The sequence below is a fragment of the Ochotona princeps genome, chromosome 7, assembly GCF_030435755.1.
Source record: "Ochotona princeps isolate mOchPri1 chromosome 7, mOchPri1.hap1, whole genome shotgun sequence".
Lineage (NCBI taxonomy): Eukaryota > Metazoa > Chordata > Mammalia > Lagomorpha > Ochotonidae > Ochotona > Ochotona princeps.
Window position 1 is genome coordinate 81,953,096 of NC_080838.1, and position 13,385 is coordinate 81,966,480.

The window sequence follows — 13,385 nt, forward strand, 5'->3', positions numbered from 1 at the left end:
GCAAGTAGAGCCAAGGTCAGGCTGGAGCAGGCGGAGTGCCTATCCCAGAGAGCTGGTCTTGCTAAACATGGCAGGGTGGGGGCTGGAGAAGCATCGGAGTAACCACTGATCCTGCTGGCTCCCTGTTCGTGGGCCTGCGGTCTCAGGCCTGACCGTGGGGGCTGCCCTGGCCCTGCAGGAAGCCCCCCTTCCCAGCTGGCGGGGCCCCCTCCTAGGGTGCTGTCTACCCAAGCACAGGTCTGAGCCCGGGGTGCTACTGCCCCCTTGGCCTTCACTTCCATCCAAGAAGCCCAAAGTTCCCACTTCTGAAACTGCAAGATGACCCCCGTCCCATCCACCTCAGGCTGTTTTGTTCCTTCCACTTCTCACAGAGCTCCCTCCCACCCACCCAGAGGAGCCCCCCTATTTCCCCTTTTCCCCAAGGTGCTGGAGCTTGGCTCCATCTCAGGAGACTGAGGACAGAGTGGGGAGCTGCCGGCGCCCCCGGGAACACAGAGCCCCCTCCTGGGAATCCTGCTCTCAAGGCTGTGCGTTACTTCCCTGTTCAAGTTCATTTTCAGATCATCTCTTGCAGGAAAAAAAAAACACATCAGGTGTATTAGATTGAACCACAGGAAATTGCTGTTATTTGACCGTGAGTTTGTCGACCAAAACGGCCATTTTGTGGGAGTCAACACAGCTCTGTGTAAAATTCTCAAAAATGTTTTCACTTATATTTCAATTTAAATGAGACTTCAGGCTCTACAAATCAAATCCTCCAGTACCTGAATCCCCCCTCGAGCTGGGGGGTCTTGCGTGTGCTGTATGCAAACTGGAAACCCCGCTTTCCAATGTCAGGGCAAACATACTTTACAGCTTCATCTCACTAAGCTCGAAACAATCCAAAAAACGCTCCATTTGATTGCATATATTTACATTTTTATTAGAATTCTTCAAACTGTCAACAATTGGACAAGACATCAGGAGAAAAAGAACACACAGATCTCTGTTCAGCTCGCACCGCCGACGTATTTACACATAAAGTTACTGTAGATATAAAAAATATTTTCAAGGACTCCTGGGCTTGGGAATATTCAAAAGACATTATTGCTACATTTCAATATTTACAGAAAAAAGCCATAAAATAATTTCCAACATTAAAGCCACTGCAAAGAAACATCTGGTGTAAAAAAAAATTATAAAAATATAAACTTTCAAGGATATCAAGACAAAACTCTCAGCGAGGTGTCCCTTGAGTACCTGGACAGCTACAGTGGACAGCAGCCTGCTTTCCTCACCGTGGCCAGCGGGGACACAGACAGCACGCCCCCAGAGCCGGCTGGCCTTGGATGGGGGCGACGGCAATGGGACCTCAAGGTCAGCAGCCACAGTTCTCCGGATGGGAGGCTGAGGGTCGGAGCTGGGGGAAGGGAACTGTGGCAGCAGCATGCCTAAACTAAAGCTTGCTGTATAGACACCTGGCACTAACGCTGGACAGGGAGAAGAAACCAAGCAGGAAACCGTGAGAATACAATCAAGGCCTCCAGGGGCCTCTGGAATCCGTTTCTGGGGGCTCTGGCAGTACGGTGGGGATGGGGATGGCCTGTGGAGTGTGCCTCCCGCAGGAGCTGGGCGAGCTGCTCCCATGGGCACACCAAGAACGGCAGCAGCAGGACCGACCCCCACGGGACTCAGGGCAAGCCTGTGCACACGCACACAGCCCTACACGCGCGCGTGCGCGCGCGCACACACACACACACACACACACACACATATATACAGATACTGGCCCGGCGTCCAGGACCTTCCTGTGACTTGTGCTTCCTGCCCTGTCCGAAGGCCACACGGAGGTGGCACTGCTTGCTCGCAGCAGTGGAAGGCCCATGGCCAACGGCTTCTGCCAGCAACATCAAATGCAGCCAGCAGGAGCCGGTGGGCTCGCTTTGGACAAAGCGAACAGGTTCACTGGCAAAAACAGGGAGACTTCTAGTAACTATGCTTGCTGGCAGGGTAAATTTTTTCTCTCTTAAAACAAAAGCTATGAACTGTTTCCTTGAAACACACGCGGTTCTTGATCCATTCCTACATGGGAAAACAGAACAGAACAGAAGCCAAATCCACGGGCAGCCTCGCACGCAAAGGCTGCTTCCAGACTGGGAAGCTCTCCCAGGTGCACAGGCTGCCGCAGGAGGGCTGCAGGACAGTGACCACTGGGACCTACTCCACTCAACTACCCATCGAGCTAACTCAAACAGAACTGGGGAAGTCTTGGAAAAGGACTGCTGGGGCACTGAGCCAGTGCCACGGTGCTGGGCTCCCTCTGCGCCCGGGAATAATATGTACAGCTCGAACCTATGCAAGGGGCCGGGGGCCGGGGTGGGGGATGGGGCAGAGTGACCTCATCAGCCACTAAAGTGTGCTCCTGGAGACAGGGTTCAGGGACGGGCATGGGGGCACAGTCCTCCGAGGCCACTCAAGCATCTTCGTGCACCAGCAGCGGCTGCGTGGAGGACGCGCTGCTCCCTACAGAGTTGACACGCACAGAGTGCTCCAGTGCGGCGTGCGCTGGCTTGGGGCTGCAGTTGGCTATGTTGGAGTATACCTGCATGGGAACAAGCCCACAGTGGTGTCAAGACACGGCAGCAGAGGGCGTACCTCCTGGGCGTTGGGAGGGTGGGAGCACATCCCAGGGACCCGGAGAAGCAAACTCCGCCTTTGCCTGACCCCTGGTTCCCAGGCTCAAGACAAGCCGGCCACACCCGGGCCGGCCCAGCAAAGAAGAAAAAGCAGCAAGCGCAAAAGCCCCGAGCCTGGAATAGATCCTCTCCCTCCATCAGGAGCAGGAACAGAAATGACAGATTTCTGGTCTTGTCCCCCCAGATCTCAAGACAGGATACCCACAAGTTGGACGGCCCCTCCCCCTTCCCCTTCTGCCTGAGCAGAAGGCCCACCCCCTGCAGCACCGAGCTATGTCCTCCACAGGATGAACGGCTCCTGCACCTGCCCCCTGCTCACTGCACAGCCCTCCTGGCTCAGGGTGGGCAGGTTCCTGGGGCTCTCCCTGCCCCACCCCCACCGCCACCCCAGAAAGCCCAACCAATGAGAGAGGAGGGGCCAGGGTCAGGCCTCCCCACAGTCACCTAAGAAGGGGACCCTCCCGCCACAGTCCCAGGCCGCCTGCATGCAGGCCACTCACATGATGGGTACTGTCGGAAATCTGCGTCTCCATGAGCTGGACGATCTGCTTGAAGGTCGGCCTCTTCAGAGGGTCGGCGTCCCAGCAGGTCTTCATGATGTCATACCTGCCGGGATGGGGCGGGGCCTTCACCACCACAGGTGAGAGCTGCGGCGTCATGCTCAGGGCCACGGGACCAGACGCAGGGCAAGGGAGACTCCCTGTCCTTTACGGCTAGGGGAGATGGGGCACAGTGCCAGGAGAGGGGCACGGCTTTCCCGGGGGTGCTTACATCTCAGCAGGGGCGTGTTCGGGGCTCAGCATACGGAAGCCTTCTTTAATCATCTTGTAGAACTTGGAGTCCACAGGCATTCCCGGGTAGGGGCTGCTGCCTGAGGCACAGAGAGCAGGTAGCTGGCATCAGTCAGGGGGACTCAGGCTCCCAGCGCCCACCTGGCCCACCCACCCTGGGCGAGGGCCATCACCTAAGGAGAACAGCTCCCACAGGAAGATGCCATAGGACCACACGTCACTTTCAAACGTGTACACGCAGTTGAAGATGCTTTCTGGGGCCATCCACTTCACGGGCAGCCGGGCCTACAGTGGAGGGACAACACGCAGATGCCCCCTCAACTACCAAGCTCCCAATCTACAGACACTCGGCCTCCCTCCACGTAAGCTTCTGGAACCACCTTCTCCAAGCCCTTTCACCTACATGATCGCCAACCGTGCACCCCCAGGGGATGCTGAGTCCACACAGCTTGAGAAGGGAGAGCACAGAAGGTGGGGGCAGCCAGCTGTGCGTTCGGGCCCCTGGCCCTGGCCAAGCAGCCCCCTCTCACTCTGCAGTAACAGAAACATGGTCTCCACAGCAGCCACCTGTGGGCACATGACACAGCCGAGTTGTGGGGCAGCTTTGGGAGCCAGTGGATGCCCCCTGCCTGCCTCCTGGGGGGTGATGGCTGGTGACAGCCAGCCATCATCCGGGACCCCAGAAGAGGCACAAGGAACTCGTCCTGACGCTCCCTGGGGAAGTGCTAACTCAGGCCATGATTCCAGGCTGTGTTTGACTTTATTCTGGGTTTTCTGTCTCACACAGACAAAACGCTCACTCACTTTCCATGCAGTAAGTCCACCTATGTGTGACTGGTCAAGTCCAGTGGAGGGCCTGGCGTGACAGCCTGGTGCCTAAATCCTCTCCCTGCATCCTCTGGTGGATGCTGGTTCATGTCTCAGCTGTCCCTCTCCCCTTCCAGCTCCCAGCTTGTGGCCTGGGAAGGCAGTGGAGGATGGCCCAAGGCCTTGGGATCCTGTGCCCACGTGGGGGACTCAGAGAAGGTGCCTGGCACCTGGCATCCGGCTGCTGGCTCCAGACTGGCTCAGCTCTGTCCGTTGCAGCCCCTTGGAGTGGGCCAGTGGACGGAGGATCTTTCTGTCTCTCCTTCTCTCTGTATTATCTGCCTTTCTAATGAAAGGTAAAATCTTAAAAAAAAAAATGCTTGGACTTCCATGAGTCGTTTTACAGGATAAATGGAGAGGGCGGCTAGCTCCCCACTGCACACACAGCCCCCACATCAGCTGCCCGCTACGTGGAGGGGCTTCCCTCCGGTCGCCTCGGTGAAGGCAAGCCTCAGGAGCCACCACCACTCTCTTAGACAACCTGCCAGCTGCTCGGTACTCAGCTACCACAGAGAGCTACTCTAATCCTCCTCGTAACCCACGTAACCGGGAGGCGGTGGTTTCTCACTTGAAACACGATTTAGTCATTGCAGAATCAGGCCTTTGTGCACGCTGGAGAGCCACGGCGTGCCACAGCAGCGTGCCACAGCTTGAGGCCCATGCACAGCCCGGGAGGCTGCGGGGACGGCGAGGACGTGGGTCTCTGACCTGCCGGATCTGGCTGGACCTCACCGCAGCCATGGCATTCAGCAGCAGGGGGAAGACCTCTGTCTGGCCTCTCTGCCTGTTGTGAACGAACCCTCCCCAACAGCCTTCCCTGGGTCTTGTGCTACAGCTGAGGCGGCTGCTAGCCTCTTGGATACAGAGGCCTTGGAACTTGAGTGAGAGGGGGACAACGCATCCGTTTTCCCAAAGTGCAGTCTAGCACGAACTTGAACTACAAATGAAGGCATAAACTGGAACACCAGAACCTGTGGCTCTGCCGCCAATAAACATTTCTCCATATCCCTACTCTGGCGAGAGCAGCTATTGCCCAACCGTACAGGTTTTGCTTTTTCATTTTAAATTAAAAGGAATGCTTTGTACTTGAGGAAAAGGGAGCCCGCCTCCCAGCCCACTCCCTAAATGCCTGCACAGCTGGGGCTGGGCGCCCAACCCAGACCGGCAACCCTGACTCGGCCACGACAGCTCTCCCCCAAGGGTTCAGGTGAAGCCAGAGTGCACACCCAGGACACAGATCTCTCAACATCCACAGGACACCTGTTCCCACAGCAGCTTCCAGAACCACATGGATCACTTCCTCACACATCTGCGTTTTAAGATTTTGATCACCAGACTTGGACATGACTGTTTCTCTTGGTAACCCTTCATGCTTCTCTCACACACACACAGCATTCTGACCAGGAGCCCACAGACTTCACCGGATTCCGGAAGGGGTCTCAGCAAGAGGAAGGACGCAGAGCCCAGCCCCAGGGAAAGATGTGCAGAGACCTCAGGCAGCCAGGACACACTGTCTGGGGCAATCACATCACGAGAGCTGGTCTTAAATCTGTGAAGTCTCCCTACCCAGTACCTCAATGAAAGCAATGTCTGTGATTATTGGGTTCAATGACTTGAGCCAGAATTCACAATCAGGATGCCATCCGCATTAATACCAACCAGTAACCACTCACTAACCAACTACCCAACAGTCACTGACCAATTGACTGTCACTAACCAACTAACCATCACTAACGGGCTATTCTGTCACTAACCAACTGACTAGCCAACTACCCAAGCCACTACCCAACTGTCACCAACTGACCAACTACCCAATAGTCACTAGCCAACTGACCAACTAACCAATTCTTACCATACTAACTGACCAATTTCCCAACAGTCACTAACCAATTAACCAACTGTCACTAACCACACCAACTGACCAAACGTCACTAACCAACTAGATAAGTGACCAACTAACCAACAACTCACAAAGCAACAGTGGAAAGCCACGCCACAATGACTTTGATTTCCAACAGGAGTTTTGTAGGCAAGCCCAGCCCTGCCCTCTCCCCCACTGGCCTCTGGTGACACTCAGGGACCGATTCTTGTCTGTGTTGCACCAGCTGGGGTGAGGCTTGTAGTACAGATGTGAGCTCCAGGGGGCCTTAGCAGAACTGCATGCTTGGGCCAGGAGATACGCTCAGCAGCATCCTGACAGCATCCACAGCCGGTACAGCTGGTAGAGCCCACACACAGCTGGCATACTGGGGGGATAAGCAGAACTCCACCCCCCGGAAATAAAACCCAGACTGTACAATGGGCCTGGGAGGACAGCCATGTGTATGCAGCACACATCACTCCCTCCAGTGGGACTTCCACACCAACAGGGCACAGCCATGGGAGCCAGAGCTCTGACTGCAGCTTCCTGTAAGTAACTGGACCTCAGGATGAACAAACATCATGAAAAGACTCCAACTGTTAACGAGAGGAGGACAAGCACCCGGGGGCCTGGCTTGGTTGTGAGGCTACCTGGACTAGAGCGCTCTGAACAAAACTTCACAGTCCCCCCTTCAGCCAGCTCACTCTGAATGAGAACTCGGCTGGTGATCTTTCCCACTGAGTATGTCAATCTTAAAAACATTCTCCCACTGTGACCTTCGGGTCTACATTTGTTACACTTGAGCAAAAATCAAGTTCATTGCTATTCCCAAGCTATAATGAAAATTAAGGCTATTTCTGTTTCCTTTACACGCCCCGGCACTACACAATTAGAATTAGGAGTTCTATTATCAGATGTTAACATCGCAACGATGTTTAGCAGCCGATGTAAATTCTTCCTGAAGTACACTTCATTTGACTGCTCTAGGGCGGACTATCTCAAGACAGGATTTGCATTGCAAGAATTAGGCAAGTCCTAACCAACTCCTTCTTATTAAAAATGGGGTACTCACGTTTCCTTTCACCACATAATTGGAATCATTCTTGATGTCTCTGGCTAGACCGAAATCACAGATCTTGGTGATCCGACCGTGGGTCAGAAGGATGTTCCTGGCTGCCAAGTCTCTGTGGATGCACTGTTAGGATTGGCGGGGAGAGAAAACCAGGGAAATTCATATTCACTTCTAATGAGGCTCTTTCGCACACCGGAGCACCACGGATAGCCTACAGATCCAACACTCCTGTTTTGCGTGGAAAGCACCTGCCCAAAAGCAAGCCCCCAAAGTATCCCAAGAGTTTGGGAAGCTCAGGGCTGGGGCTGGCAGCCTCACTTCCCAGGCTGCTCCGGATGAGTACCTCTAGTCCTCTCGGGCTGCCTTCACTCCCAGGAAGCACACTGCCCATAGCTGCCCTGGCCCGTGCTCGGGGCTGCATGCCCACTGGCTTGCACCACCTTCCACAGCTTTTCCAAGAGTTCCTAAAGTGACTCTGCAACCTTGAGTTTGCCATCTCCTGAGGATGCGAGGCAGAAGGTCTTTATTTCAGTCACCCTGTCTCCTCCTTTAGTTTGGTAATTGTTGGGAAATGTCACGGGTGATGCTGAGGGGAGGCTTCTCCAACTCCTGCTCTCCACTCAGCTCACTGGCTGGGGGAAGCTCCCCGCTTCCTCTGCCCTTCTCTTCCCCAAACCATCATTATCCTCCCTGACCCCTTCTTTCCTGGCGCCTGACAAGCCAAGCTTGGGCCTGGTGGGCTGCGACTTCCCCAGGAGGAAGGGCAAGGGGTGAGCTCGCCACTCCCTGGGAGTGAAAGCCCGGGTTCTAAATGGATTCAAGGCACAGGAAAGAATATTCACGGGCAGCTCAGCTTCACACTCTATCATCAGGAGATTACAGCAGGAATTCCAGAGCGCAGCAGGAACCAGAAGAGCCCGAACTCCCGGTTTTGGTTGCTGTATTGTATGCCAAAGCTGCTTCTGGAACGCTCCATCCTGGAATGGCGGGCAGGATTCTGACCACAATCGCTGGCCCACTTACATTCTTGGAGGCCAGGAAAGCCATGCCCCTGGCCACCTGGTACGAGAAGCTCAGCAAATCCTCCAGGTCCAGGGCCAGCTCGTCGTCGTCCATGACGGCGGGACTCACATCCCGCTCTACGTAGGAGCCTGTTGGGGACAGAGAAGGCTTTCTTTGGTAATTCAAAACCTACAAGGTAGGATCAGGCACCACCACACCTCGGTCTGGGGGTGGGTAAGGAACATCTGTGACACCCACACAGGCTGACTAGCAAACTGGTGATCTCACAGGGCCCATGAATGACATTGGCAGGTAACACACATGGCCCAGACCCAAAGCAGGGTCCCTACCACTGGTGGACTGTCCTGAATACCAGATTAATGAATGACCTCATGTGCTCTCACAGGCCTGTGTCCTGGGTGCTGTGGCAGGCAGCAATCAAGGATCCAGGGCTGGGCCACATGGTCCTCACGGGAGACACTGCGCGTGAACGCCCGCATCTTGTGCACTCACGCTTGACATGTCTGATCACACACAGGCTTACACGGAGACAATCTAGCAGATGTGTGTGTGCACACACGTTCTGACCTCAAACACCCAGTTGTGACACCACCCGCCTCTCACCACCAGCCCTGCCTAGGTGACTCAAGCGCCAAGAATCACTCAGTAACTAGGAATGCTGTCAGCTACGACCACAGTGAGGTCTGAGGTGTAATGACACCACTTTCATTTTTCACAAGCCGTTGACTTATTGGCGAGGGAAAGAGAAATATGGGGGTGGAGGGCAGTGCCCAAAGGCTGGTTTACTCCTCAAGTATTCTCAAAGGCTCAGCAGGGCTGAGCCCAAGCCAAACACACCCCAGGCCCCCAGTCACACGGTCCCTGTGGAAGGCAGGGAGCCAGTGGCTTGAGCCGTGGCTGCCTGCTCCCAGGGTGCGTGAGGAGGCGGCTAGAGTGGGGCACCCTCTCCGGCAATAGGCTGGTCCCTGCCTCCTCCCGGGCTGCGTGAGCAGGAGGCTGCAGTCGGGAGCCCTCTCCCACCGCAGGCGGGTCTCCGACCCCCGAGGTACCCACCAATTCTAGTGCTTCTCCTTTTGTCTGCTGTGGTGGGGATGACGTAGGAGACGCCAGGTTTCATGTCCATGTACTCGTTGGTGCTGTCACTGCTGAGAAGACACACATGGGGTCACAACTTGAGGGTTGGGGTCACGTGGGGGCCACACCCAGCTCCCACCAGCTCTGCTACGGAACAAATGGACTTCACTTAAAGCAAGCAACACATGATTTGAACCAAGAACTTGAAGACCTAATTCTGGAAGATTCGAGCTCTGGGTACACAACAGCAGGGTCCAAGTTCCAGGGATGTGTTGACCCTTCCATGTCCTGTCTCCTGACATGGTAGATTGTAACAGGAAACAGGGAGAGAAAAAAGACACATCAAACTCTAAACAAACCACACCAAACGAAGAGCTTCCGGCCCTGTGGCGGGGGGGAAAGGCAGGGCTCCTTGACGTGCGGGAACTGACGGGAGACGGTTTGAAAAACCCGTGTGCAGTTCAGATAAACACCAATCATTTGGATGGTTTGCTGAGCCATCTGGACCTCTTGAATCCGCACCATTTGGCTGGAGGCTCTTCAAGATTTCTAGTACTTCCTGCTTCTGATTAGCATAGAAACACCATGACAACGATCTCCCTCGGAACGTGGTGCGCTTCCAACCCCCAGATGGGATCCCAAGGCGAAGAGTGTTGCCCGGGATGGAACAATCGAGGCCATTATTTCAAAGAGTTTAAAAAAGAAAAATAGGAGGAGGGCATGTCGCAAAGTGCAGCAGGAAATGCAACCCAGCAGTGTGTCTCTTGTGGTATAAAAATAATGTCCAAAACCCTCGTGTGCTCAGGACACAACTTCCCATGCTCTTCGAGAAGATCCCACCTGCGTGTGGACTTCCGGTTACGCAGCAAAGTAGACGCTGCTTGGCACTCCTTTCCCAGGCCTTCTTCGCGGAAGCACCCCCGTCGGCACAGGGCAGGGTTTCAGAAGGAAGGACGAGTGTGGTTCATTCTGCCAACCAAGGACTTGTGCTGGATCAGCAACTGGCATGTTTGCAAGGTTAAAATAAACCAATAAAAAAGGACCCTCTGGTTGGGGCTTCAAACGCCGACCAGAACTACCAAAAACAGCTTGAAGAGGAAAAGGGCCAACAGTGATGCCAATGGCATGTCCATGGGGACCTGATGCTCATAGCTCACACGGACCACTTAAGGTGTTGCACCATGAATCCCCACGGCCGGTGTCTCTGGGAGGTAAGCACGCACAGGAGTCCAGGCCCGTTCTGCTGCCAGTTCAGCACTCTTCACCCATCACCCAAACACGGATGTCACTGGCAAGGAAGACATGGCGGGCAGGTGCAGTCTTTGACAATGTGCTTGGTGACCGATGCCTTTTTACCACCTGGTGAGCTCAAGGTAGGGGCCAGAGTGCATGCGGATGAGTCGGGGAGAGGGGAGATTCCCACCGACCTGGCTCCCCTGTAAGCAGCATCCCCAGAGAGAGGCGGTTAACATACAGGTGCGCAGCAGAACCGAGCCATGCTTGGAGAAACGGGGCTAGAAGCCACACAGGCCCGGAGACAGACTAAAACTAAAAGCATCAGGCCACACCTAAAGTTAACATGCCTTGCATCTTTCAAACACTGTGAGTGCTCTAAAATGCTCATCAACATTTGAATAACTTCATCATCTTGATTTCACACCTCAGTTCATTTTCTAAAGAATCGGCCTTGATGATGGGTCTCCCTGACCCCACGAACTGCTGCCTGTTTATGGAAATCAGCCTTACCAGGAGGACTCCTTCGAATTCAGGAGGTTCTTATACAGGGCGGCTTCCACAGGATCTTCCTGCTTCGAGCAGATAAACGAATCGCGCTTTCTCCGCAAAAAATTCAGAAGATCACCATAGCAACAGTATTCTGTAATGACCAGAGTGGGCCCTGCAAACATGGGAGAGAAGGCAGGGTGAGCTATGCCACGGCTCACCCAAAGGGGTGTCCACGGCAGCCAGCACCAGCCTCCATGGCAGCCTCCAGGTCCCACAAAGGCCTACGTGAGGCTCGCGCTTGGGGACTTGTGCTGACCTCAGGCTCCCCCGCCCTCCAGGGTCCACTGAGCACGAGCAGGAGAGCTCGCGTCCTCTGAAGAAGGCCACACTGCAGGAGACAGAAGCAGCAGGACACGGCAGCTGGGAGTGGCCCACCTGCCTTGAGCTGGGCTCCCAACACCTCTGCTGGGGGAGAAAATCCTTCCCACGCAGCTAACTCATGTGGTGGCAGCTCTCCTGATGGGGCGAGACAATGTCTACAGGGCTTGTTCAGAGCCTCGCCCAGGGCCTCACCCTACCGCTGTCCCTGGACGTTACTGTGGGTTTCGCTGCACCTGCAGGAGCAGCAGCCCCTCCCCAACACTCCTCTCTTCCTGCAGACCCCCGCCTGCTGCAGACTTTCTGGATGGGCCTTCCACTGAGGCTGCCAGCTATCTGCACAAGCAAAGCATCTGCCCCCATCCATGCTGATCTGAGAGCTGGGAACTTAGGGGCCCGTTTAAAACGATGGCATGCACTCCAGTGATCCAACACGGGCCCAACACGTGAAGCCTGCCAGGTAAGACAGAGCCTTCCCGCTGGCCGAGATATCACTACTGGGACTGGTCTTGTGGCGCAAGGGTTAAGCCAACCTTTGCTAAGGTGCCTGGGGGGCAGCAGAGGATGGCCCGAGACCTGGTTCTCTGGCACGCATGGCAGACCCAGAGGAGATTCCTGGCTCTTGGTTTGGCCTGGAATAGCCCTGGTTGTAGCAGGCATTTGCAAAGTGGCCCCCCTCCTCTGTCATTCTCCCTTTCAAATAAATTTTTTTAAATGTCTTAAAAAAGAAACTACTGCTACTGATGTCACACACAAGGGTGCTTGCAGAAGAACGAAATAGCTTCTCTTTGAGATGGAAACCTTAAAATTCATGCATCCTTTTCTCAACGTGCAATTTCCACAAAATTTTTAAAGACTCCCTGAACGTATGAATTGCTTTTTTCAGCCTGGTGTCCTGGCTTGGCAGATAAAGTCACAGGCTCTGATTCTGGCATCCCAGATGGGCACCGGGCCCAGTCCTGGCTGCTCCACTTGCAGCCCAGCTCCCTGCTATTGCAACCAGAGGAAAGCACAGAGAGACCCTAGTGCTTAAGCTCCTGATACCCACAGGGAGACCCAGATGATGCTCCTGGCCCCTGCCTGGCTCAGCTCAGATCTTCGTGGCCCCTAGGAAACGAATAAGCAAGATGGGAAGATGTCCATCTCTCCTCTCTCTACAACTCCTTCAAATAAATAAGTTTCCACTCAAATCATCTCATCTTTAATTCCCTTTCCCACTAGCCTTCTGAAGTGCGTGCATGCCTGATGGGGTCACCTTCTGGTGATGTGGCTCCTAGAATCACCAACATGTATGCTGTCAGGGACAGCTAGTACAACACCATGCAGCTAGTGGGACCAAGACTCTGCTTAAAATCGCCTGAGTGATAACTCATACCCAGCCTGACTGAGCCCTGGGCAAGGTGCCTCTTTACCCCTCGGATGTCCTGGCCAGGGTGGACATGGCCTTACCTCCCACGGTGCAGGCACCCAGCAGGTTTACGATGTTCACGTGGTTGCCCAGGTAACTCAGGACCTTGAGCTCGGACATGAGGGCTTCCCGCTCGGTCAGATGGGCGCTCGCTGGAACAGGAAAGCAGCTGCTAGCGGCAAAAACTGCCCCTGGCAAACCCTCCCCTCTCCCAGCCAGCAGCGTGCAGATACTCACGTTTGAGCATCTTCACGGCGACAGTCATGGCAGCGTCCGACTTAATCAGGCCATAGGCCGTGGCCTCCACCACCTTCCCGAAGGCGCCCGCCCCGAGGGTCTTCCCTGTAGAAGCAATGGCACAGGGTCAGCGGTGGAGATGCGCAGGACTCATGGCCTCTTGCCACAACCTCAAGGCCAAGGTGGCCATCACGGACATGCACCTATCTTCCCGAACCAACCAATCATGCTCTGCACGCTCTCACAGGAAACACTGGTGAGTACAGGTGGGTGG

At 54.8% G+C, this 13,385-nt stretch overlaps 1 protein-coding gene across 8 annotated transcripts in view; it reads right to left on the bottom strand.

The window, feature by feature from the left end:
* Positions 1-2,227: 2,227 nt before the first annotated feature.
* Positions 2,228-13,385, bottom strand: part of KIT (KIT proto-oncogene, receptor tyrosine kinase) — a 62,647-nt gene continuing 51,489 nt past the window's right edge. For 4 of the 8 annotated variants that reach the window (XM_058667300.1, XM_058667295.1, XM_058667298.1 and 1 more), the window contains exons 12-21: positions 13,112-13,216; positions 12,916-13,026; positions 11,110-11,260; positions 9,343-9,431; positions 8,290-8,417; positions 7,267-7,389; positions 3,640-3,751; positions 3,447-3,546; positions 3,176-3,281; positions 2,228-2,581 (exon numbers count right to left, since the gene is read on the bottom strand). In XM_058667300.1, the coding sequence (XP_058523283.1) occupies positions 2,453-2,581; positions 3,176-3,281; positions 3,447-3,546; positions 3,640-3,751; positions 7,267-7,389; positions 8,290-8,417; positions 9,343-9,431; positions 11,110-11,260; positions 12,916-13,026; positions 13,112-13,216 (1,154 nt within the window). In that variant the 3' untranslated portion in view covers positions 2,228-2,452. Of the gene's footprint in view, positions 2,582-3,175; positions 3,282-3,446; positions 3,547-3,639; positions 3,752-7,266; positions 7,390-8,289; positions 8,418-9,342; positions 9,435-11,109; positions 11,261-12,915; positions 13,027-13,111; positions 13,217-13,385 lie in introns of all 8 variants that reach the window. The other 4 variants (XM_058667297.1, XM_058667293.1, XM_058667296.1 and 1 more) reach the window with 1 other exon arrangement.